The sequence below is a fragment of the Peromyscus californicus genome, unplaced genomic scaffold, assembly GCF_007827085.1.
Source record: "Peromyscus californicus insignis strain IS unplaced genomic scaffold, ASM782708v3 Scaffold_13__1_contigs__length_99412109, whole genome shotgun sequence".
Taxonomy (NCBI): Eukaryota; Metazoa; Chordata; class Mammalia; order Rodentia; family Cricetidae; genus Peromyscus; species Peromyscus californicus.
In genome coordinates this window covers 99,168,845-99,195,755 of record NW_026294424.1, presented here as the reverse complement: position 1 = coordinate 99,195,755, position 26,911 = coordinate 99,168,845, and the positions used below count along the sequence as shown (strand labels likewise).

The 26,911-nt window shown below is 43.8% G+C and overlaps 1 protein-coding gene across 9 annotated transcripts in view; it reads left to right on the top strand.

Annotated features, from left to right (window-relative positions):
- Nucleotides 1–26,911, top strand: part of Gak (cyclin G associated kinase) — a 68,162-nt gene that overhangs the window by 16,290 nt on the left and 24,961 nt on the right. For all 9 annotated transcript variants that reach the window (XM_052735754.1, XM_052735755.1, XM_052735753.1 and 6 more), the window contains 12 exons: nucleotides 269–394; nucleotides 5,867–5,956; nucleotides 8,877–9,012; nucleotides 9,402–9,514; nucleotides 11,558–11,648; nucleotides 13,023–13,146; nucleotides 16,986–17,035; nucleotides 17,595–17,743; nucleotides 20,186–20,308; nucleotides 21,325–21,458; nucleotides 25,774–25,968; nucleotides 26,392–26,509. In XM_052735754.1, coding sequence (XP_052591714.1) covers nucleotides 269–394; nucleotides 5,867–5,956; nucleotides 8,877–9,012; nucleotides 9,402–9,514; nucleotides 11,558–11,648; nucleotides 13,023–13,146; nucleotides 16,986–17,035; nucleotides 17,595–17,743; nucleotides 20,186–20,308; nucleotides 21,325–21,458; nucleotides 25,774–25,968; nucleotides 26,392–26,509 — 1,449 coding nt within the window. The remainder of the gene's footprint in view (nucleotides 1–268; nucleotides 395–5,866; nucleotides 5,957–8,876; nucleotides 9,013–9,401; nucleotides 9,515–11,557; nucleotides 11,649–13,022; nucleotides 13,147–16,985; nucleotides 17,036–17,594; nucleotides 17,744–20,185; nucleotides 20,309–21,324; nucleotides 21,459–25,773; nucleotides 25,969–26,391; nucleotides 26,510–26,911) is intronic.

Below are 26,911 nucleotides of genomic sequence, written 5' to 3'. Positions count from 1 at the left end.
AAATTAATGTAGATATAAGTAGTGTATTTTATTCTTTTATCTTCTGACTTTTCAGAAGGCTCATTGTCCTTCATTAGGTTTTCTGTTTGCTGGGTGGATGGTTTTAAACTTTAAGAAATTTTGTAATGGCCCCTAGGAACCAGCAACCTGGACCTTGGTGCAGAGGGTTTTTCTAAGGAACTGATCTAATATTCCTGTTTGTCTTTGCTGAGGTTTAGGTTTCATGTACACACTAAGTTCATAAGAACTGTCCTTTGGCATTTTGCAGGTTGAAAACTTACTGCTTAGTAACCAGGGGACCATTAAGCTGTGTGACTTTGGCAGTGCCACAACCATCTCCCATTATCCTGACTACAGCTGGAGCGCCCAGAAGCGAGCAATGGTGGAGGAAGAGGTGAGGCATGCATTTGAGTCTGCACTCTTAGGAAGCTGCTTCTCAGTTCCTTTCCCTCGCATACTCTTGATATCCCCTCTGAGTCTTCAGGTACAAGTCTTGAGTATGGCTTTATAAATAAAGATTCTTAACAGATTGCCTGGTACAGTATCCTGGGAGCATCATCTTCTTCCTGGCTGTATTCTGCTAGTTTGTGACCACAGATTTAAACAGAATGGAGAATTCATTTGATCTCATGTTCTTCTTATCAACTTGCCTTTAAATGTCTTCATCTTGTTGATTTCTTAGAATTATTTTTAATTGTCTTAAATATGTACAACAAATTTTATTTTAACATTTTAAGTCAGATTTCAGTGGCATTAAGATACATTAGGACTGAAGAGATGGCTCAGAGGTTGGGAGCACTGGCTGCTCTTCCAGAAGTCCTGAGTTCAATTCCCAGCAACCACATGGTGGCTCATAACCATCTATAATGAGATCTGGTGCCCTCTTCTGGTATGCAGGCATACATGCAGGCAAAACACTGTATACATAATAAATAAATCTTTTTTTTTTTAATTAATTAATTTATTTAATTTTGGTTTTTTCGAGACAGGGTTTTGCTGTGTAGCTTTGCGCCTTTCCTGGAACTCACTCTGTAGCCCAGGCTGGCCTGGAACTCACAGAGATCCACCTGCCTCTGCCTCCGGAGTGCTGGGCCACCCGACTGGGAGGAAGTCTTAAATACAGGCTTACAGCACAATGGGAGAACCCTGGAGGGCAGAAGTTTGCTATCGATGTTTTACAATCTTGATTCTAAGCTGCTAACACCCATTATGTAGGGTACACAGACAAGGACCTTCCCTTAAGCATTCAGGAGGTTGAAACCTGGGAGGGAATTAGCATAGGGAGGATATCAAGGTATACAGGCATACATGCAGGCAAAACACTGTATACATAATAAATAAATCTTAAAAAAAAAAAAGAAAAAGAAAAAGATACATTATTGTGCAGCTATCTCCAGAATTTTTCTGTCATTCTAAACTTAGAATTTTTTTTTTTTTTTTTTTAAGGTTTTTCGAGACAGGGTTTCTCTGTGTAATTTTAGTGCCTATCCTGGATCACAGTCTGTAGACCAGGCTGCCCTCAAACTCACAGAGATCCACCTGGCTCTGCCTCCCAAGTACTGGGATTAAAGGCGTGCGCCACCATTGCTCAGCCTAGAAATATTTTTTAAAAGTCATTTAGAGGGCTGAAGATTTGGCTGAAAGAACACTTGCTTAGCATAAGCAAGGTTCTAACTTTAATCCCTAGTTTAAAAGAATTATTTAGAAATATTCTTTGTTGAGAGACCCACAGCTTAGGTCAGCTGGCTTCTGTCCCTGCAGAGAGGCTGCATTCTCAAAATGCATATATAATTCCACAATGACTAGCATTTCATAGAATTTACATGAATTGCATGTACAAAACAATACAGAGCAAAGGAATAGCCACAGTGCTCAGCATAAATGTCCCAAAGTGTAAAGATAGGTAAAGGATAGTGAGGGACCATGTTTCTGAAAGATGGCCTTACATTTCTAGCCTGTCAGGTGCTGCCAGATGAAGCTACTACAAGGCTAGATTGCCTTTCATGGGAGGACACTTGCTTCCTAGGGATGCATCTGTGGAGGAAGAGATATAACTACCTGGCACAATGCTGTCAGGGACAGTTGTGTTTATTGCTTAACATGATGCAGACCTTATTAAAGGCAGGGTTTCTGAGCTACTTGGAGGTCTGTCACCACATCAGAGCCATGCTTATTAGACCAAGTGGGTCCTCATCTTTGCAAAGATCATGCTAAGTCCCGTATGAGGCTTCATTCTCAACTACTGTTAAGAGTTTGAAGCCCAAGAAGAATTCTGGCCAGAGCTTAGGAAGAAAGCCCTGCCCTTGCTGTTCAGTGTTTGTCCCACTACATAGTCAACTGTGTATGATTCAATTTTAGTGTATCAGAGTTGTCAGCCACCATCAATATGAGTGAAAACCATTCAGGTCAGTATTTATTTGGATCATCAATCCAGTCCAGTTCCTTTTGCTTAGTTATCCTTTTCCAATGTCCTGCCTATGTGTGATGTATGGATATAGTCCTGCAGCCCTTCATTGTGCCCATCTATTGTGTGTAGAGCTCGATTCATTCCTCCTAACTTCTGGTGTCCTACAAGTCTCCTTCAGTGGTGATGACTCTTCTTAACCCATCTTTGCTGTCTGCTACTGACTGTAGTACTCTACCCATCGCTGAAGTGGGAGCCCCAGAACCTGCTCGTGTATTTGTTATTTGTAAGGACTTGGGTACCATTTTTCCCATGGTCACGATTCAGTATGTCTTTATTTTGGTGGAAAAATGTCCCAGATTTGCTTCACAAGGCTCTTGGATTCTTTTCACATTTACCATCTGGTATGGTTTTAATGTGGTTTGTTTTCTCCAGACTTATAATGAACTTAATCCTCATTGTGGGGTATTCATAGTGTGGAATCTTAAGTCAACTATGGTTTTTAGAAGTGGACCCTTTTAGAAAGGATTAGGATTAAAAAGGTCATCAGGATGGAGCCTAGTGTTTAAGTTTTGGTGGCTTTCTAAAAAAGAAAGACCAGAAGATACATGGACATTACTTCTGTCTGCTATGTGGTACCCTGTGCTGCCTTGGGACAGTGCCAGAAAAAAGACTGCTACCACATATAAGCTCTGGACCAGAATCATAAATTAAAGCAAACCTCCTTTCTCTTAGTTTACACAGCCTGTGGTGTTGTGTTATTAGCAATGGAAAATGGACTGATAGCCATCATTTTGGAGCACTTGTATCTTTATAATACAGGAGGTTTTGGGTGACCACATGCCTACCTTGCTCTGGCTCTGGGCTCAGCTTCTTGTCTGAGAAGCCTTGCTACCTTGGAATCAGAAAGGAATAGAGAGTCTGGTCAGATCACAAGTGTGTTGGTCACTGCTGGGCCTCTATGTCTGGGCCTAACAAGTAGATGTACTTACTTATCCCGTGTAAGCAGCTGTGCAAATGAGCGCACATCCATTCTTAGAGTGGCAACTACAGATCTGCACAGCATCTCCACCCAAATGTGTCTTGAGTGAGAGCCATCCTGTCTACAGTCTGACTGTTCCCTGGTCAGCCTCAGGATCATGTGCCCTCAGCACTAAAGAATCTACTGGAAGTTTGGGTTTGTTTTAACTTTTGTTCCCAAGTTCTGTGTGCTGAATAGACACAGTGTCCAGACATTCCTGGGATTATTCTCTCCTTAGTATGGTCCTTACTCATTTGTAGTATATTTGAGTTTACTTAACAGTATTTCCAGAGCAATTGTCATATGCCCCTTTTCACAACAGCTTCTTATACCTTATTTAGTATTTTCCCTTCTAAGCCTCTTTATCCAGAGCTGGGCAGAGCTAGCTACTCCCTTTTCTCTGGTCTTATGGGGCTCTTTTTGGGTTTTTGTTTATTTTACGATTCCTGGATGCTGCTGAAGTGACTCTGCCTTAGTTTACTCAGTTTACTCAGTTTCTGTAGCTGCTTGCATCCCCAGTGTGTATCTTTATCTATGTTTCTATTGCTCATGCTGTTTTCAGTATGCTGTAGATATCAACAGGTCTACATGAACAACCACTTTGTATCCTTGTATCAGGTGGACTTTCAGAATGGATACTTGGGGAGGAATGAAATGAGCTTGCTGGATCAAAGGGTCAGTGCTCTAAAGTATATCAAATCAAGTTTTTAGTGAAAGTACATCTCACACCTAAAGTATATGGTCATACTATGTGGCTTGGTGTTGGCCCTTTGTTGGCCACAGTACACTCCATTGCCTCTGGCCTGACCTTTTGTCCACTCTTCATCTGATCTCTCTCCATCTCTTGGATCCATGGTGTTTTACACCTTTCTGCAGGCTGTGGTTGGAACTGTATCTTACATAGATTTCCTTGTCATCCTTAGAGAGGCTTCTCATGTTGGCTTTCCACTGGCTTGCACCTTCCACTGTCTAAGAAGTCATTGCCTGTCTGAGGCCTTGGTACCTTTCTGCAGTGTGAAAAGCATATTGGCTTACTTTTATTTGAATCATATTTTGGGGATTGGTATGTGAGTTTGCTATGAATTTTCCATTTCCCATGTGGTGTGTCTTAGGGTTTCTGTTGCTGTGAAGAGACACCATGACCACAGCAACCCTTTTTTTTTTTCTTTTTCCCAAGACAGGGTTTCTCTGCAGTTTTGGTGCCTGTCCTGGATCTCACTCTGTAGACCAGGCTAGCCTGGAACTCACAGAGATTCGCCTGGCTCATAGCAACTCTTAAAAAGGAAAACATTTAATTGAGGTAGTGGCTTATAGTCCATTTATTATTATGGTGAGGCATGGCAGTGTGCAGGCAGACATGTGCTGGCTACATCTTGATCTGAAAGCAACAGGAAATGATCTGAGACACTGGGCAGTCAGTATCTTGAGCATATATGAGACCTCAGAGCCCACCTCCACAGTGACACACTTCCTCCGACAAGACCACACTTACTCCAGCAAGGTCACACCTCTTAATAATACCACTCCCTTTGGGGGCCATTTTCTTTCAAACCACCACAGGTTATATCACTGAGAGTCTACAGAGTCTTAGTTTTGTATGTGTATATATGTGAATATGCTTTTGCGTGTGTTCATGTATTTGTGAGTGCACATGTATTGCATATGTGTATGGAGACCAGAGGACAAGTTCAGGAGTTATTCTTTAGGAGGCATCCACTTTGTTGTTTGAGAAAAGGTCTCTCACTGGCATAGAACTCACTGATTAGTTTAAACTGGCTAGCCAGCAAGCCCCAGAAATCTTATCTGTCTCTACTTCCCTAGCACTGGGACTACAAGCTCTTTCCACCATACCAGCTTTTCTTAAATGTATGTTCTGGAGATCAAACTCAGGCCCTGATTCTTGTACAACAAGCACTTTACTGACTGAGATCCTGACTCTGTTTTTAAATTTATGACCAGCTGACAGAATTCATTATTTCTTGGGTTATACAGGCTTATGTCCCCCACTAGAACGCATCTGGAAGCTTCTTTTAATATAGTACCTCCATTTGCTCATTAGAGTAATGCCCATCATGTAAAATGGCCTCTTTGATCACTCTAAAAGAGGTTTCTCATGCTAGGTACAACATGTTCCCTTGAGGAAATAAAATAGTCCAGTGGGTTAATACTTGGACTTGATTCTTTTAGTCAATTCTGGGTGACCATGAGAGATTACAATCTCTGTAAGGAAAGTGGTGGTACAGCATTGCATGGCCAGATGAGTGGCCAGAGGTCCCTCCAGAACACAGTGGGAGGAAAAGTCACTGCTGTTAGCCTTCAGTAGAGACCTTAGAAAGTTGTAGGGCCTCTGTGTAAAACAAAAAAATAATGCTTATGTGTAACTTACCCTGAAATATTTGTTTTGCTTTGTTTTTTGTTTTTTTTTTTTTGTTTTTTTTCAGATCACGAGGAATACCACACCCATGTACAGAACGCCAGAAATTGTAGACCTGTATTCCAACTTCCCCATTGGAGAGAAGCAGGATATCTGGGTGAGGTCTGAGTGCTTCTCGTACTGGTGCCTGGTCAGTTAGGTCATGGCAGGAGCTGCAGAGACCTCTAGCAGCTGTCTCTCTTAGGCTCTCATGTCCCATCAGCTCCCTTCTCTTATTCTTTTCTCTGCTCTTCACCTTCATTTTCTCAAGTTTCATTTGTGACTCCTACCAGAGGTGAATTAACAGAGCAATTAGAGGAGGAGCTAGAAAGATGGCTTAGTGGTTAAGAACACTTGTTCCTCTTGTAGAGGACCCAGGTTCGATTCCAAGTGCCCATATGCTGACTCACAATCATCTATAACTCCAGTTCCAGGTGATCTAAAGCCCTCTTCTGACCTCCAAGGGCAGAAGGCACACACATGGTGCACAGAAATACATGCAAGCATAACATTCATACACATAAAATAAAATAAATCTTCAAAAATAATAATTGAGCAGTTGGAGTAACAGCATGACTTTGAGTCTGCACAGGCATCACATGGCAAAACAGATAATTTCTGTGCCTGTTCTACTTCTGGAGTCTTGAATTCCAGACCTAGGGATGTCTCTTGCAAGGAACCCTCTTTGGGACTACATCCTCATCTGCCACAGGCATCCACTTTTCTTTCACACTAGTACAGTTGACATGGGAGACCTATATGACCTCAGGTCTGTCCCCATGTACAGTAAACAGTCAGTTCCTAAAAGGATGTCCCTGGGGCATTCTTAGACCAAGACATTGCTAACAACTTTGTAGATGTAACCAACTGTCTTATTAAATAAGAAACACAGAGCCGATTCAGAGAAGAAAGCCAAGAGGTCAGAGCTAAGAGCCTCACCCTTCCTGCTTCAGCGATCCTCTTCAGTCAAGAGAGCTCTCCGAAAGGGACCTACTTCCTGTGTGTATGTCTTTATATAGTCTAGCTGTTCTGCCTTCTCATTGGTTGTAAACCCAAACACGTGACTGCCTCGTCACTGCCTGTATGTACAGCCCTCCAGGTCCTCTATGGTATTGAGATTAAAGGCGTGTGCCACCGCCGCCATGCACTTGCTATGGCTCTAATAGCTCTGACCCCTGGGCAACTTTATTTATTAACATACAATTAAAATCACATTTCAGTACAAATAAAATACCACCACACAACTTGATGCTGTCTATTTGCCAGATGTGGTTTCAGACCACCATAGGGTTAGACTCAGCCCAACATGCCCACCTCCACCCCCTCTGGACACCAGTAGCGGTCACAGTTGTTTTGCCTGTGCTTCTAACTGACTGACTAGAAGCCTGGCTTCCCACAAATCCCTCCTGGGGTTTGATTAGCTTCCTAGAACAGTTCATAAAACTCAAGAACACACTTACATACATTTCCTAGTTTATTATAAAGAATATTATAACTGATATGATGGAGGAATTCATAGAGCCTGTAGGAGAATAGGTGGGAGCCTCACGACTCCACCAAGGTGCACCGCTCTCGAAAATCTTCTGTCTGCTCAGTTGTCTAAGAGCTCCCATGAATCTTGACATTTGCATTTTGTGGAGACCTCGTGGTTGATTACCACCTTGGTCAGGGTCAGTCAGCTTAACCCTCATTTCCTCTGTCCTCTTAGAGGTTGAGGCCTCTGATCTTGATTTTGTCTTGATCATTCTGGTGACCACATGCCCCATCCTGAAGTTACATACAGATGACCAACAGTCAGCAATTCAAGGAGTTATATGGTAGGAAATAGAAGAAGACTAAATATATTACTTCATACATGGCCCCTGTTTACACACTGAGCTGGGCCTTCCTTGTTGTGACTGGGCCCTCCTTGTTGTGACCAGAGCCATCATTTCCCTAGAGACAGGGACAGTGATGGCATTATCAGCACCCTCCCCCCAAAACACTGTCAAGGACTTACCTTACACATTTGAAGTTTATAGGAGTCAGTTAACCACACTAATGAAGACACATCTTCATTAATTTCCTGGTCCACCCTAGGGGGTTTCTCACCACATATCTGGACACATCTAGGTGTTCTGTATATGCTATTGCCTGGGGATAAAATCCCAGTGTTTCAGTTACCCCCTGTTCACACTGTTGGATGTGATGAGTAGAACAAACCATAAAAGGAGGTCAGGTCTGTGGGAATCCCTAGCTTGCCTTTATGCCCTTCACACTGCCCAATTTGTAGGAATTATCTACATGGAGCTCAATTCTTGGCATCTGCTGTGCCTTATATAGTGAGGTTCTCAGGGTGCTTACCCATCTATAAAACCTGTGTTTGAATAGAACCATGCAGTTTTGATGGGAGCCTTTTGATTTGAATAGCAAGAGCTTAGGACTTGTTGCTGAAACATAGAAAGTTCTTTGTGGAGGAAGTAGGAAGCTTCCCATGGAAGGAATTGCTGTCACTGGCCCATCTTGCCAGGTTGACTTTTTAAATTTTAAATTGTGTGTATTTGTATGTCTCAGGGTAGTTGTGTGCATGTAAGTGCTGGTACCTAAGGAGGCCAGAGCAATTAAATCTCCTTGGAACTAGAATTACAAGTGGTTGTAAGGTGCCAGACATGGGTGCAGGGGACCAAACTTGGGTTTTGGAAGAGCAATATGTGCTCTTAACCATTCAACCACCTCTCCAGCCCCTAAAGTGACATGTTTTTATGTTGTAACCCATGTGTGACTCATTCAAATCAACAAAGAACGGCAGCCTGTTTGGTGCCCTCCAAGGTTCACCAAGAAGGGGCAGTTCTTTTGTACCCCTCTGTTGATGACCTTGTCTCCTGGGTCCCTGCTCAGCCTTTCCCTGCTGGTCCCTGTTCAGCCTGTGCCATTTTTTTCCTTGCATAGTCCCTCCCCCACCCTCTATTCTCCTTTTATTCAACCTCTTTTCTCCTTGAATATTCTCATTCAGTCTTTAATCTGTCCCTCACACTCTACTCTCCATTTTTTCCACACAGGCGCTGGGCTGTATCTTATACCTACTATGTTTCCGGCAGCATCCTTTTGAGGATGGAGCAAAACTTCGGATAGTTAACGGGAAGTACTCCATTCCTGTGAATGACACTCGTTACACAGTCTTCCATGACCTTATTCGTAAGTTCATGTTATGAATTTGCCTGATTTAGAAACTTGAGATGAGCTTCCCTGTTGGGTTTTAGGTGCTACTCACTCATTGACCATGTGGTCCCACATTCGCCTCCATAGCTGCTGTTCTGACAACTTTCTAGTGGGGGCTTTTCCGTGGAACTGCCACCTGCTCACCCCTTTGGTGAGCTTATGGTAGTCTAAGTGGCCATTTCTGATAGACTTGTTTAATTTTTTGTGGTCACTCTGTCATTTTCTCCTTTGCTTCTGAAGTCAGCACTACGGGTAAAGTATATGATCTTTGTTCTGTAACCTTTGCAATAGCAGGTGGTGCTGTCCAGCTGATGCCCAGGGCTGTAGGTGATATGGGGCTAATTCATGGTGTTGTTTTGCCTTAGGTGCCATGCTAAAGGTCAACCCGGAGGAGAGGCTGTCCATTGCTGAAGTGGTCCAACAACTTCAAGAAATTGCAGCAGCCAGGAATGTGAACCCCAAGGCCCCCATCACAGAGGTAAGGACATCGTGAGGCTCAACTGTCCATGCCTAGACCTTTAAGGTATTGTGTATTCTTGGCATTAGCCTGAGACACCTTCATCCTATCTTACTGACATCACAGACCCTCACAGGCTTATAGTTACCGCAACAGGCACCCCTGTGGGTCCTAGCTCAGATGGTCTCGAACTCTGGACCTGCTCACTTAGATGAGCCAAAAGATTTCCTTTATCATACCATCTGGTAGGTTTTTTGGTTTGGTTTATTTTTTTCTGGTTTTTTTTTGTTGTTGTTGTTTTTGTTTTTTTGTTTTGTTTTGGCTTTGTTTGGGGTTTTTTTTGTGTGTTTTGTTTTGTTTTGTTTTTTTTTCTGGATGTTACTATCTACATCTCACAGTTTCTGGGGGCATGCACCCAACCATGGCCTTGTGGTTGCATTCATCCCCAGGCTCAACACAGGTCCAGTGCACATAGTTGCTCGCAGTGCTGTGCCTTACAGACTGTTGGACTGAGGCACCCTATGCTCTGCACTTTCAAAAAGCAGGCAGTCCAAGAAAATATTGTGGTATGGAGGTCCAGAAGACTTTCTTTTTTTTTTTTTTTTTTTTGGTTTTTCAAGACGGTTTCTCTGTGTAGCTTTGCGCCTTTCCTGGAACTCACTTGGTAGCCCAGGCTGACCTCAAACTCACAGAGATCCGCCTGCCTCTGCCTTCCGAGTGCTGGGATTAAAGGCGCGCGCCACCACCGCCCGGCTCAGGAGACTTTCTTAAAGCAGCCATAAGTCTAGCCCACACCTTCAGGGTATAGGCAGGTCCCCGGGCATCTCTAAGAATCCAACATCTGTGCCCACTTTGCTGTGTACAGCTCATGGCTCAGGCCAGATTCTGCTGTCCTACCATCTAGCTAATTCCTGAGGTGAGGCCTCTTCTGAATCATTCTGCAGATACTGAATGTCTGGTTCTAGTTTTGTCTGCTTCCTGTTGTTGGTCCTTTCACCCCTAGAAGCAGAACTTCCCAGGGTCTGTTGATACTGCTCTAGTTATCAGGGTGTTTAAGGTCTATGCTGCTGAAGGGAAAGGGTACAACATGGAAGAGAGGACTTGTGGAGATACTGGTCTGAATCCCCATCTGTGGATAGGGATCCTCAGGGAAGTAGTAGGTAGAAGAGGTCTGTGACTCCTTTAGGGGATCCTGCTGATAATACCCTTTCTATTGACACTAGAGAGTAGGAAAACTAGGAACAGTATATGTTTTAAGAATTCAGGTGCTCTGAGGATGGCAGGTTGATGATATGAATGCTTTTTGACAAGTTTCTTTGGTTGATCAAGTTGATGGTAATAAATAGGTCAGAGGGACAAAAAAGGCATTGGGAGATTGCTCTGTGGCAGGGCTACCTGGGGCCTCTCCTGTTACCTTTGGGCTTTTGCAGAAGCATTTGGTGGCTATCTTGGAGACCACTGGAAGGTAGGAAGCAGGACTATGGGCCTTGTTCTTCATAGTGTGTCAGGACAGAAGTACTGCTGGCCAGTGAAGACACCAAGAGTTTTATGATTGTAGTGCTTATAGAGCCCATGAACACTTTCTGTGGGCTAACCAGCTCCTTAGACAATATGCACTGTGGACTGAGTTAAAAGAATAATGCAAGCATGGTCCAAGGAGTTGTTGGAAGAGTCACACACAGCACTAGGACCACAGGTATTAGGGTTCTGGACTGCACACCTGATATGTCTACTCAAGATGGTCAAGTAGATTGGGAGGAAATGAAGTAGAAAGAACAGATTCTATGTCCATAAAGGTTTGGATATGTCGTCATAGTATAAGGGTGTTAACATTTGTCTGATGTTACTCTCTAGGTTACCCTGAATGTTGTTTTAGAGCTATAAATAGAAGTTTTATTTGTTTTATTTCTACCCCTGCCAAGACTTCTGGGAACTTACTATCCTTGCATGTTAGAGTAAACCAGATAGAGGCTGGCTCATCAGCTGAGGGCACAATGCTATGTGTAGGTGTAAACTAACTCTGGCTTTTGTATGAAGCTGACACCATGCCTTTGAATCTTATAGCTGCTGGAGCAGAATGGTGGCTATGGGAACTCAGGACCTTCTCGAGCACCACCCCCTCCTGGAGGCCCTGTGAATAACAGTTACAGTGGAGGTAAGTGCTCCAGCCTAACCACTAGTCTTTCCCCACAGGTTGTTTACCAGGTACCCAATATGCATCAGAGCAGATATCAAAACCATGTTCTTTGGGAATTTTCAATTGGTAATTGTCTCTACCATTCCAAGGAACTCATAGTTCTTTTGAGCCATTGTGCTCAGGGTAGAATACAGAATTTGACAGGGTATTTGGTCTTAAATCAACCAAGGGAAAGATTGTCAGGGAAAGATCCAAAAGAAACCAACCTAGAGCCACCGGTAACTCTGTCCCATAGGAGTTATATTAGCTTCACAAAATATATATATCTTCACAAAGCAAGGGTTAACTCACCTGCCATTCAAGATATAATGAAATAAGTCTTCCAGGCATGGTTGATGATAGTCTCTAGCTCCTCTGGAGGTTATACTGTGTCCTGGACATCTGCATAGTTCAAAGCCTATGGAAATGACCCTTCTTAAGAGAAGACCTCCCAGAGTGCCTTCCAGAAATTGAGTATCAAGGCCAAACCTGCTTTAGACAAGGTTAGCAGATAATACCTTAAGATCACAGAGCACTAGAGGTGCCTACTGGGAGGAGAGAAAGAGCAGAGATGGGAGTCATAGGAACTAGGGTGCAATAGGAAGAGTTGAGGGTTATTCCTACTGGTTTGAGAGAACCTACTTGAGAGAACCAAGCCACAGAACAGTGGCTTTCCATCTCATGTGGAATGGCCACCTCAAGAGCACCAATGAGGGAAAGGAGGACTCTGAAACAGATACGATCATGGACTGACTGTGGGATGAGCCATTTTCTAATCTCCTTTTTGCAATGTCAAGGACTAACTTGAGTCCTTCTCTAGATTTTTGTTTCCTAGAGAGGAGGCTCTTGTCTCCAAAGATTGGCCACCCCAGTGTCCTGGTACTTGAGGTTCTTACTCTGTCCCAGCATGTGTGGTGCAGTTATGGTTAGGGTTAGGGCAGGGTATCTTCTTTTACATCATGCTATGTGGGCTGTTTGTGGGGCTGTTCAGAGCCTAAGTCGCATCTGTGTTAGCTCTACCACCACAGACTTTGAGGGTGTCACTCTGTGGTCTCAGAGTCCACTTTTGTGGACTTCACCTGCACTCACTCTAGAAAGGGTATCATATCCTGCAGTTACTTTTTTGAGACTGTCTCATTGTTGGTGCAGTTCCAGGTAGAAACTAGGTCTGACTTGTTCACATAGCCTTCTGTGCCTATATTGGCCATTCCTTGGTTCTCTGAAATGGCTGGAAACAACAGGCTAGCACCTGCTAGTGGGAAAGGTAGTTTACTGGTGGGTTTGAGGGAACCAGGGGAAGCAATGAGGCTTCTTGGGGACATACTCTTGACCTACTGTGGCTCTTTCCTGTAGTTCTGGCTCTGGCAGAATATGACCAGCCCTATGGTGGGTTTCTCGACATCCTACGGGGCGGGACAGAACGGCTCTTCACCAACCTCAAGGATACTTCCTCCAAGGTCATCCAGTCTGTGGCTAAGTAAGTGTGAGGGCTGTCCTATCCTGTTCTTTGCCTGTATGGAGATTCCCCAAGGCAGTGTTAACTTTGTCACCCTCAGTTAGGATGAGCCATATACAGACTTGAGCCTGGGACCTTGTCTTAGTTTGTTTGCCTTCTGTTGCTGTGATAAAACACTGACCAAAACCAATCTGGAAAGGAAGGGTTTATTTCAGCTTATAGGTTACAGTCCATCATCAAGGGAAGCCAAGATAGGAACTTAAAGCAGGAAATTCTGGAGGTAGAAACTGAAGCAGAGGCCGTGGAGGAATGCTGCTTACCGGCTTTCTTTCTATGGCTTGCTCAGCCTGCTTTCTTATGTAGCCCAGGACCACCTACCCATAGGCCAGTCTTATGGAGGGATTTTCCCAATTGAGATTTCCTCTTCACAGATAATCCCAGCTTGTGTCAAGCTGACAAAAAAAAAAAAAAAAAAAAAAAAAAAAAAAAAAAAAAAAAAAAAAAAAAAAAAAACCTAACCATGAGGCCCCTGTCCATAGGACCCCCAACAGAACTGGCTTTGTGCAACAGCAGCATCTCAGGATCTCCTTAGCTCCGCTAGTACCAGGCATGATGGCACTATTTTTCTTTGGTGCCAAATAGATGAAGCAACTGCAGGGCAAAGTGGCACCTTCCAGCATACTCTGGTTACTAGAAGTTAGTCACTATGAGAGACCTGGGCCACAGTGGATGTGAATATATGTTTAAGAAAGTCAAATCATGGCCCAAGAGCCTTGGTGAGTATTCCAGAACACAGTACTGTGTTAAAGGTTACTCCTTCAGCTTTTCTGGAGGGAATTGTGACTGAGATGCTTAGGCAGTCTCATTGGCTCTTACTAGTGTGGATGCTCCTGCTGCCCAAGGATGTCTGCCGCTGTAGTAAGCACCATTGGATCATATTACTTACGGTCCCCAACTTCTGCAGTTGTTGAAATATCCTTTCATTTTTTTGTTGTCGTGACTGTTTTATGTTCATAGCCTTAACAGTTGCATGTGTGTGCCATGTGCCAGTGAGGGAGTACACGTGGTGGATGTGTTGCATTATAGAAATATGGATATGTGAGCATACATACGCATATACCTTCTGCCTGGAATGTATGCTTAAACCACTAGGCATGTCCAAACTTTTGATATTGTAACATGATCTCTGTCTATATTAGGGTTCTTTAAGGGAACAGAACCAATAGAATGAATACTATATATTTCTATACAGAGTTTATTATATTGATTTTTAGGCTGTAATCCAGATAGTCCAGTGATGACTGTCTTATGACAGAATCCAATAGTTGTTTACTCCGAAGTCTAGTAAGGCAGTCACTCCAATATCACCATTTGGTTCTGTTGGGTCTGTCTGCCTTTCTGAGTCTAGACTCAGGCATGACTTTTCCTTTTTTTTTTTTTCTTTTTTCTTTTGGATGTTTTCTAGAGCTTTATTTAGTACTTTGGGCCTTTTCATTTCTCTAAAGCTCCACTCCCCACCATACAGCAGCTTGTTTGCCATGTTGCTGACCTCTATGCCTATCTCAAATGGCATGGTGCTCGCACTCGCTCTCTTCTCTCTCTCTCTCTCTCTCTCTCTCTCTCTCTCTCTCTCTCTCTCTCTCTCTCACATACACACACACACACACAACTATGAATTTATAATAAACTTTAAAACTAAAACAACAACAACACATGTTTTAAGTAAGTATATGATTTTTTTGTTGAGCTATAGTCATAACTATCTTTGGCTGCATGTAACCTGTGGGCTACAAAGTAGACATAACTGATAAGAGTTGCATAACTCCTGTGTTTATTAAATTTACTTAAATTAGCAGCAAATAGCCTTCATTTTTTTGGCTCTATCGTATGTGAAAAGGTCCAAATGTGGTGACAGGTGGCAAAAGTGACCACTTCAGGCTCTCTTAGTTGCTTGAGGCTGCTTGATGCCTTAGAAACCAAGATCTGGGCCACCTTGATCTATGTCAGATACAAACCTGATGTGTATACCGTTGAACCTGTGCCCAGTCCCCTGTACTTTTCCCTAAACAGGCTAGAGGTTAGGGTATAGTGTATGTGGAGCCTTAACTAATACTCAGTACCCATTGTACACCACTAGGTGTCTTGAGTGTGCTTTCCTATACCTGACCTGATACCGGGGCTTTTTTACCCTCTTGAGGGGTCAGCCAAGTTATTTTTATGCTGTCATCTGCATTATATTTGCACCCTCCACTCTGTTTACCTTTGTAGCCCTGATTGATTTGAAACTCACTATGTGGACCAGGCTGCCTGTGAATTTACAGAGATCAGAAATTTGCCTACCTCTGCCTCTAGAGTACTGGGATCAAAACATCTACCACTGATACCTGGTATCTTGGTTACTATTGGGTTATTAATTGTTTTTGTGAAGAAACAGATTGGAACTAGTTAGTTCTGATCTGTGACCTGTTTGTTTAACTGCCTTTTCCCACCAAAATTTAAGTACCAGATTGTAGCTAGAGTTTTCCTGCCTGGCCCACAGTCAGGACAAGTCTCTCTCACCCGCTAGTCCCACAGCTGCTCAGACCCAACCAAGTAAAAAAGGAGACTTACATTGCTTACAAACTGTATGGCCGTGGCAAGCTTCTTGCTAACTGTTCTTATAGCTTAAATTAATCCATTTCTATAAATCTATACCTTGCCACGTGGCTCGTGGCTTACTGGCGTCTTCACATGCAGCTTGTCATGGTGGCGGCTGGCAGTGTCTCCCTGACTCAGCCTTCCACTTCCCAGAATTCTCCTCTCTCCTTGTCCCGCCTATACTTCCTGCCTGGCCACTGGCCAATCAGTGTTTTATTTATACAGAATGATATCCACAGCACCAGATAAAGCTGTACTTCAGTACATACTGTTTGTTGTCTCAGAGAGCCTTTTATACCCTAAGTTAGCCTGTCTTAAATTCAAATGATATTTTAAACTGTTGAGATTGTCATAATCAGGTTTTATGTCGGTGAATTTATAGTGTATGTCTGTTCTTTCTTCCACCTGACCCTCTATATTGACCCCTTGTTGACTCTGCTGATGCCAAGTGTGCCTTCCTCAACTGCCTCTGACTTTCCTATCCTGACCTCACTGCCCAGCTATAGTGTGCTACTCAAAATAGTTATGCAACACCATTTACCCCCCTCTCTCCTTTCCAAGATATCTTGGTTGTTCCAGCATAAGTGGGTTTTTTTTTTTTAGAGGAATTGTATGTAGAATAAGTTTATCAAGTTCTTGCATAGTCACTTAGGATTTGATCTGTATTTTTGTCAGTTTTGTGAACCAATTTAGGGTATTGGTTTCTAAGAGATTTTTGGTTTTTGGTAGCCATGAGCAGTGATGTATCTTAGTCATTTGGGATGTCTTTGTTTCTCTCCAGAAGTATCTGCTGTCTCCTTTCAGGCTTGTATAGGGCACAGGGTATGTTCTCACCTCAAGTTGCCAACCACTGTTCCTATCCAGCCCCCTCGAGCAGTGGGATCAATGACTGATGTCTACAGCACCCTTGACTTTGTTACTATCAGGGTCAGCCCTCAATGTTTTTGCCTTGGAGAACACTTTAGAAAGAAAAGATGGTTAAAGCCCTTCTGGGGCTGCTCTCTCCCACTTTCAGGTGTTTTATGCCACTTCTCATTGGTTGTTAGCTCATACAGCAAAGTCACACACAAGATCTTGTGCACATGTACACACACACACTTCTCATGGAATACAGCCTGCCAGCAAGGTTACCTCAGCATTCTAGGACTTGGGCTCCACTTAAAGTTCTTATGATATAACTGCCAAGTGTTTTCTGTAGTGATTGAGTGTTCTTTTCATTCCAGCTATGCAAAGGGTGATCTGGACATATCTTACATCACATCCAGGATTGCAGGTATGTCTAATTGGATAATAGACATCTATAGGGGACTTAGACAAGGGGCTGGTAGAGGTAGCTGAGGTGCCTCTTTTGCCTCTTTGCTAGCCATGGATTCATTTGAGGTGTGACTTGGAGACTACCCAGATTGGTGGTGGGTAGGTGTTTTGTATCAAGCATATTTCCTGGCCTATGAAAAGGGCAAGGCCAGTGTCAGCCCAGCTTCTGGCATGACTGGAACTCTGAGGGTACAAACTGAGTAATACAATGATCAGGCCATGCACATTTAAAACTAGATAATTTAGGCAAAAAAAAAAAAAATCAGAAAAGCTGATTGTAGACCATGTAGACCCTTATAGACCATGATATGTATCAGGTTACCTGAAAAGTTTTCCCAGATGTTTGTGATTAGATTTGTGAGATTTCCTGTGTTATAAGTCTGTACACCTCCTACTGCACAGGCTGAGACTTAACGAGGGTGAGAAGAGCCTGTGTTTTGCTAGCTACCGTGCTGGGAGGCAAGCACAGCCCAAGTGGGCAATCCTTTAGCAGCTAACTTGAGCCTGCTCTGTTTCAGTGATGTCATTCCCAGCAGAAGGTGTGGAGTCAGCAATCAAAAACAACATAGAAGATGTACGGTTGTTTCTGGATGCCAAGCATCCAGGACACTATGCTGTCTACAACCTGTCTCCAAGGATATACCGGGCTTCCAAATTTCACAATCGAGTAAGTGGCCTTGAACTTTTTTTTTTTTTTTTTTTGGTTTTTCAGGACAGGGTTTCTCTGTGTAGCTTTGCACCTTTCCTGGAACTCACTCTGTAGTCCAGGCTGGCCTCGAACTCACAGAGATCCTCTTGCCTCTACCCCCCGAGTGCTGAGATTATAGGCGTGCGCCACCACTGCCCGACCACTATTTTTTTTTTATGATTTGAGCCATTCTTTTCCCACTGAAGTGCAGTTTTAAGTGAAGGATCTGCACTAGCCTGCTATGGACAGTGCCAGACAGCTGCAAAGAGCAGACCATGGCAGCTGCCAGGGAGGCTAGGGCTAGAGGTGTAGCCAGGGCTGGGTATCAGCCAGAGTTTGAAGGGAACTCTGCACACACACACACACACACACACACACACACACACACACACACTCTATGAGGTAAAAACCTTGGGAAGATTGTTGCTTCCCAAGAAAGTAGGATGCCTTCCTCCTCTTCACTGCTCCTGGCTTCCAGGACTGTTCAGTCATATAATCCAGTTTGTGACATTGAACACAGGGCTTTTCACATATGTAAACTGACCCAAAGCACAAGAAAGGTAGTTCTTTTTGCAGCATCAGTGAATCAGTCTGATGATTCACATGAGATGTGAATAGCCAAGAGGGATGTCACATGAGAACCCCAGCTGAGAAAGGGATGTCACATGAGAACCCCAGCTGAGAAAGATGCTCAGAGACCTAGGCCACCACATTTGTGGAATGATTCATAAAGGACAGTTCTGGGGGGCCAGTGAGATGGTTCAATAGATAACGGTGCCTGCTGTCAAGTCTGACAACGAAGTTCAGTCTCTTAAACCTGATGTTGTTCAAATCTAAGATGGTCTTATAATAAAAAACCCGGAGCCAGATATTGGGATGAAAGCTGAAAGATCAGAGAAGCAGAGCAATCCACAGCAAACCTCACCTCGCCAGTGCCTCAGCCGATCCTGTTTCCACGAACCCTCAGACTGAAAGCCTCTGAGTCCTCACCCGAAAGGGTCTCAGCTGAACTGCTTTAGTTCCTGTTTCCTCACACCTTATATACCTTTCTCAGCCCTGCCATCACTTCCTGAGATTAAATGCTGTGTGTGCTTCCCAGTACTAGGATTAAAGGCATGTGCCACCACTGCCTGGCTCTGTTTCCAGTGTGGCCTTGAACTCACTGGATCTCTGCCTCCCAAGTGATGGGATTAAGGGTGTGTGCCACCACTGTGCCTCTTATGTCTAATCTAGTGGCTGGCTCTGTCCTCTGATCCTCAGGCAAGCTTTATGAGGGTACACAATATATCACCGCAGAAGGAGAAAACCAACTCTTATTAGTTAACCTCCATGTACATATGCTCTGTGGCACTTGTGTGTGTGTGTGTGTGTGTGTGTGTGTGTGTGTGTGTGTGTGTGTGTGTGTACACGGACACACACTGGTTAAAAAAAACTGTTTAAAAAAGGACAATGTTGCCAGGGGGTGATTGTGCATGCCTTTAATTCCAGCATTCAGGAGGCAGAGGCAGGTGAATCTCTGTGAATTCAAGGCCAGCCTGGTCTACAGAGCAAGTTCCAGGACAGACTGGGCTGTTATACATAGAAACCTGTCTTGAGTAAAACCGAAACTTATTATAAGCCACAGTCATCCTAGGGTCCCCCCTGCTATGTAGCCTCCCTGGAACTGTGGGTTGCAGTCTGATTGTTCTTTGCTTTATAGCTAGTATCCACTTATAAGTGAGTACCTACCATGTTTGTCCTTCTGGGTCTGGGTTACCTCACTCAGGATGATATTTTCTAGTTCCATCCATTTGCCTGCAAATTTCATCCTGTCTTTGTTTTTCTCTGCTGAGTAGTACCCCATTGTGTATATGTACTACATTTTCTTAATCCATTCTTCAGTTGACGAGCATCTAGGTTGTTTCCAGGTTCTGGCTATTATGAATAATGCTGCTGTGAACATAGTTGAGCATGTATCTTTGTGGTATGATTGAGCATTCCTGGGTATATGCCCAAGAGTGGTATGGCTGGGTCTTGCGGTAGATCGATTCCCAATTTTCTGAGAAACCGCCATACTGGTTTCCACAGTGGTTTTACAAGTTTGCATTCCCACCAACAGTGGAGTAGTGTTCCCTTTGATCCACATCCTCTCCAACATAGACTGTCATTAGTGTTTTTGATCATAGCCATTCTGAGAGCTGTAAGGTGGTATTTCAGAGTCATTTTGATTTGCATTTCTCTGATGACTAAGGATGTTGAGCCCTAAGACACGGGGTTTCTCTGTGTAAAAAAAGAAAAGAAAAGAAAAGAAACCTGTCTTGAGAAAACCACACACACAAGGGACAATCTTATAGGCAGAGACATGGTAAACATGTGGCGATGCCAGCCCAGGTTCATTGGGGCTGGTGCAGAAACTCAGCTGAGTGGACTCTCTCCCCACAGGTCTCTGAGTGTGGCTGGGCAGCCAGGCGGGCACCACATCTCCGTGGTTTGTACACTCTATGCAGGAGCATGCATGCCTGGCTCCGGGAAGACCACAGGAACGTCTGTGTTGTGCACTGCATGGTGAGTTGTGCTGGCTGCATACAGTAAGCCAAAGCAACACTGGTTCTGAGTACTATGGGGAACACTGACTAGAGGAAGACCTCTATGCTTACAGCTTTGGGCTTGATGGACACAGGCTCCCTGGTGGTTCCTGCTTCTATTGGATAAGAAGCACCCATAAGGGCCCTTTTGGTGATCTGAACAGCAAGAAGCCACTCCTCTGAGAGAGGGGTAAGCACCTTGAGATAAATGAGTTTTTACCTCAGGTTTTCCTAACCACAGAGTGAAGAGATAAGATTAGGACAACCAACATGCAGTGTGGCACCCAACAGGAAGCACACTAGGGCTCAGCCCTGCCATACTGCAGCTGTGTTTTGGTTTTTGAGACAGGATCTTTGCATACCCCCTAGTTGTTCTGGAACTCACTATGTAGACCAAGCTGGCCTCTAACTCACAGAGATCTTCCTGCCTCTGCCTCCCAAGTGCTAGGATTAAAAGCATGTGACATCACATCTGGTACAACTGCTAATAAATATTGCAGTGAGAACAATGGTAAGATGAACCTGGTGATACTGGCCTGTAATCTCAGCTACTTGGGAAGCTGAGGCAGAAGGATCACAAGGTAAAGGCCAGCCTAAACAACCTAACAAGACCCTGTCTCAAAATAAGTGAAAAGAGTATTGGTAATACAGTATTTACATAGCATATAAGAGACCCTGGGTTCAGTTCCTGGTAACACAAATGAAGAGAAAGGTGTCGATAAGAGGTCTCCAAAAGAGATTAAACATGGTGAGACCAGCAGGCCAGCCTGAGTGGGAGGCCAGCCTGTGTACTTTGTTACTGACTCTTCATTATCTTCTGGGCTCTGAATTCTCATTGCACCAAGCATATTTATATGTTTTTAAACAAGCCCAATATGAGGTCCTTCTCTTAGCCACATAGACAGTTGGGAAGTTTATAGGAACTGCTGTGAGCGCTCATCCTTTTTGTGCATGGGCCCTATGTGTAAAGGAATTCTGTTTCTTTCTTCATTCTAGGACGGGAGAGCTGCATCTGCTGTGGCAGTCTGCGCATTCCTGTGCTTCTGCCGTCTCTTCAGCACTGCAGAGGCTGCTGTGTACATGTTCAGCATGAAGCGCTGCCCACCAGGCATTTGGCCATCCCACAAAAGGTACCAGGTGATTCTTGCTGGGGACAGTGATGCCTACAGTTTTTTTGGTGCTGCCTTCACTGTGTTGGACCTGAAGTCAGGTACTCTAGTTTGTCACAGGCCAAGTTAGTGTCACTGTGGTTTCTAGCTCAGCCCCAGACCTGTGCCCACAGGTACCCAGCAAGTGTAGACCACAGTTGACATTCAACTGGAACTCTCAAGCGGTGATAGCTTGTGACTTGTGATGGCAGCCTCCTGTTGAGTGCCTGGGTACCAGGTTTTCCAGTAAATGTGTGAACTTGGTGTAGCCATCCAGCTTGGTGTAGCCATCCAGCCTTGTATGGACTTAGAAGGTTATTTGGGAATGCACTGTGAACCTTCACACTTTGAAAGTGTTACCCTGCTTGCTCTGAGGTCACAAAAATACATATAAGACTCACTCAGACATTCCTGTTGGCATAGAGTAGGTCATTCACCTACAGTGCAAAGGAAGCAATTCACTTTTTCTTTTTGGTTTTTTGACACAGGGACCCACTCTGAAGCTCAGCCTAGCTTAGAACTCATTATATAGGGCAGACTGGTCTCAAACTTGTGCTAGTCTCTTTATCTTAGCTGCCCTAGTGCTGAAATTATAGACATGAGTTGTCATGTCTGGTTAAGAAGCCAACATGTCCATTTTCTATGTGGCTACTTCATTTGCTAGCTATGACCACTCGTGTTTATTATTCATCATTCCCCTAGAGCAAGAGTTCCATTTGGAAGTCCTGGTTTTAGAGAGACCCTGCCCATCATAAATGTCCTCTGTCTTAATGAGTACTTGGAAAGACATGGATCAGCCTCCTTACTGAGAAAAAGAGTGGGCTTTGATATAGACAGCAGAGCTGCTGAGGGTGGGTGGAGCATAAAACAAAAAGTCAACATGGATGCTAGTGTGAGGCAAAGGTCCATGCCAGAAGGGTTCTACATCTTGGCAGTGGGAGTAGTAGGTGCTCTTCCCACGGTACATAATTCCCTTGGGAATGGGACCCACCTTAGTTGCTCACTGCCTGGTGGGTAGAACATCATGACTGCAATGTGTTCCTCAGGCCATATAAGGAGAGTGGCTATACATCTGTGTCCCTGTTCTAGCATCTATTAGGGGAGGCTGGAAGGATTTCAGCATGTTTAGCTCTTAGCCATTGGTGCTTCTATTTCCCACATGTTGGGGCCTGCTGGGCCGGAGATGTGGACAACAGAGCTGCAGAGGGTGAATGGAGCATAAAACAAGACAGTGTCTTTGGGAGTGTATCAGGAACCCTGGGGCCTCCTGGAGGCCCCATGACATAGTGCCACCCTGTCCTAACAGTCACTGGAACAACTTCACAACTATGCCCTTTTCACACCCATTGTAAACTGGGGCCCTCATGCCATCAACTTGCCCAAGATCTAAAGAGCACTAAAGAGATACTGCATTTGTTGTCGGGATATATTTGTCTGAATACCACATGGGAAGACCCAGAATACTGTAGTGGGCATGGGTAAAGCTTGGGTGTATTTTAACAGAGTATCCATTCCTTGATGACTATTCTCCACAGTCTCCAGAAAGCAAGGTGAGGAAAGCATATGCAGTGTCTAGCCCTTTCTCTCTTGAGGGAAATAAACAGAACCAAATAGCATGTTGGAATTTAGAAGGAAATTTAAAATAGCTGATGAGTCTTCCAAAGACCCTAGCAAGGAAAGCAAACAAGATTGTGTGTGTGAGGGGTTTTTGTGGGAGGCGGGGATATTCTACATTAGTAGAACTGCACAGAAGTAGTGTGAGACTCTCACACTCTTGGGTAGATTCTGGCCAGCAGAGGAATAAACCAGTGATCTGAAAGACAAATCACCAGGTGTTGCTCACCTGGAAAACCAACAAAAGACCAGAAACCCAAGAGCTCTCAGATTGTTGCAAATGGTCAAACATACCTCTAAGTGAATCCCAAAGGAAGGGAAAGTATAGAATGAAACGCTGAATACATAAGCATCTCCAGGATTCACAGCAGCCACAGCCACAGGCCCAGGAATCTCTGAGTACACAAGCACAACTAAAAACAAAAGATATATGAAAACCATCCTGGCATATCATCCTACTTCATCCTGAAAACAGAATCTGAGCCTGAGGGAAGGAAGCCACTCGCAAGAAAGGAAAGCATGAATTAGACTGTCAGAAAACTTTGGCCACCAATGAGGAATTGAGACAGGTTCTCTACATAGCCCTGGCTGTCCTAGAACTCACATGTAGACCAGGCTGGCCTTGAAATCACAAGAGATCTATCTACCTCCTTCTGCCTCCTGAATGCTGGGATAAAAAGCATGTACCACCAAGCCCACGTGTGCACACACTTTTTTTTTTTTTTGAGAATGGTCTCTTTATGTAACCTTAGCTGGCTTGGAATTTGCTATGTAGATCAGGCTGGCCTCAAACTCTTAAAAGAACCTTCTGCCTCTGCCTCCCAAATGCTGGCATTAAAGGCATGCTCTACCATTCAAGGCCTAAAGGTTATTTTAAGTGCAGTGACATCCAGGAAAACTTGTTTCTCCTTCAGTTTGGCTCTGTTTCCCGTCTCAGTTGTGGGCAGCCTCCATTTCCGTTTGCCTTTGTGCTAACCATCAGATGAACACAGACTTAGATTTTTTGTTGCTACTATAGTTTCCTGACTCCTGGGCAATTGAGACAAGTCTACAGGAAGATCCCTTCACCCATGTGATTGAAGAAGATAGCTGCTTCTCATTCCCCTCCCCTGCCAGAGGAAATTCTATTAGTGGGAGCCTGACACAAAAATGCCCCATATAGAAACACTCCCCAAAAGAAAGTCAGAGAAGCTCTATCATCAGTAGACAAAATAGATTCAAGCCAAGCATGGTGGTGTACACCTATCATCTCAGAATTAGAAAGGCAGGACCAGGAGGACCAAGAGTTAAAGCCAGCCTGGACTGCATACCAAACTTCTATCTCAAAAAAAGAGGAAAACAACAACAACAACAAAGCTGGGCCTAGAGGCACATATCTGTAATCCCAGTACTTGGAAGTTAGAGCCAAGAAGATAAGAAGTTCAAAGCCAGCTTCAATTACATAAGAAGTTTGAGGCCAGTCTGATCTATGTGGCCTTTTTCTTAAATAAATCAAAATTTATAGTATGGTAATGCTGGAGAAATAGCTAAGTAGTTAAAAGCACTTGGCTATTCTTTCAGAGAAGACCTGGGTTCAATTCTCAACACCCACATGGTGGCTCACTACCATATATATATATATATATATATAGCTCTAGTCCCAGGGGATCCAACACCTTCTTCTGGCCTCTCAGGGTACCAGATATGCAAGTGGTGGATAGATCAGTAGACATGCAGACAAACACTGGCACACATAAAATGAAAATAAATAAATTTTAAAACAAAAAAATGTTATAGTAAGGTTGACTCCCAACATTCTTCTCTCAGTAGTCAGTAGAATAAGTACACACAAAATCAGTGACTCCCTAGCACTGACTGGCTGCTGTAGAATATTTCACCATAAATACAAAGATACTTTTCCTTCAAATGCATGTGGAACATTAAAGCAACTTCATTTGAGCCTTTAGTTAAATAAGTGTGTTTGAGTGTGTGTGTGTGTGTGTGTGTGTGTGTGTGTGTGTGTGTGTGTGTATGTGTGTATTCAAAGTCCTCTGGAACTAGAAATAAAGGTCATTGTGAGCTGCCTGATGTGGATGTTGAGAATTAACAGAATTAATTCAGGGTCCTCTGAAGAGCACAAGTGCTCTTAACTGCTTAATCATCTCTCTAGCCCCTAAGTTTTTAAAAAAAGAAAATTAAACTGAAATTATACATACAATAATATGTCCTCAGGCCCTAAGGGTTAATAAAACTAGAAATCAGCAACATAATCTAGAAGAATTCCTAAATATTTCAAAATGAAACTTCTTCTAAACAACTCATGGATGAAAAAGGAAGTCTCAAGGGATTTAAAAATACTTCTTTTTTTTTTTTAAAGATCAGGTGTTCTGCCTGTATGTATCCCTGCAGGCCAGAAGAGGGTACCAGATCTCATTATAGATGGTTAAGAGCCACCATGTGATTGCTGGGAATTGAACTCAGGACCTCTGGAAGAGCAGTCAGTGCTCTTAACCACTGAGCCATCTCTCCAGCCCCTTAAAAATACTTTTAAAATGTAGTAACAGATTTTTGAAGAGCAACTAAAACCTTCAAAGAGAGATTTATGGCATTAAATACTTTATTTGAGAAGGGAAAAAAATGTCTGATGTGTCTGTCCACTGAGGACACGTCATATACTTGGGTGACAAATGCATGTCTGCCTTAGGTACATTGAATATATATGTGACATGGTGGCAGAGGAGCCCATCACACCCCATAGCAAGCCAATGCTGGTGAAATCTGTTGTCATGACCCCTGTGCCATTGTTCAGCAAGCAGAGGAACGGCTGCCGACCATTCTGTGAGGTCTATGTTGGGGAGGAGCGCATCACCACCACATCCCAGGAATATGACAGAATGAAGTGAGTACAGATTTGGGATGTCTCACCCCTTGACGATTTTGTTTCCTCTTGCAGACTTCTGGAGCAGAAACTGCCTTTGTGTTGACATGTGCTAGGTACAGATGACTGCATGTTGGGCTGAGGGTGGAGAAGAGGAGCGTATGTGCAAGAGTGACTTCTTGTGCTTAGGAGGCAGAGGCAGGTGGATCTCTGAGTTCAAAGCCAGCCTGGTCTACAGAACAAGTTCCAGAATAACTAGGGATACATAGAGAAACCCTGTCTTGAAAAATGAGCAAACAAACAAAAAGAATGGTGACTTATTGGAATAAATATTCTGCCAATAATCTACACAAACAGCTAGAGAAAGTGTTGGGTAAACTCTTAGAACTCTTGTTTTATTTATTTATTTTAACTTACATAAGCCGACTTCTTAATGTGTTCCAGGGAGTTTAAAATTGAGGATGGCAAGGCTGTTATTCCCCTGGGCATAACAGTTCAAGGGGATGTGCTCATCATCATTTACCATGCCAGATCCACTTTAGGAGGGAGGCTGCAGGCCAAGGTGAGTGTTGCTGGAGCTGCTTACTATGTGTTTAGCCTCTGGATTGACCTTACTATCCAGTGAGCTGAAAGCTATTGTTCCATAAGTATTTGGGCCAGTCCTCAATACTCTCTGTGTGACACTGGCCAGAGGGAATTTTAGCCTGAAACGTCAAGAATTTCCCCCATGAACATAGGCTGTAGTCTCCATGAAGAGCTGTTGTGCTTAGCATTGGTACCTCTCCTGCCTCAACCCAAGCTGCTCTGACCCTTATGCAGGCATCTTCTCCAAGGCTCTGACCCTTATGCTTCTCTCACCAAGCATTTGACAGGGAGCACCAGCCTCCAGATAGTGTTACCCTATCTGGACGTCCCCTATCTGTCCTGTGCCTTGAGTTGTGTGTGAGAACAGATTGTTGGACCT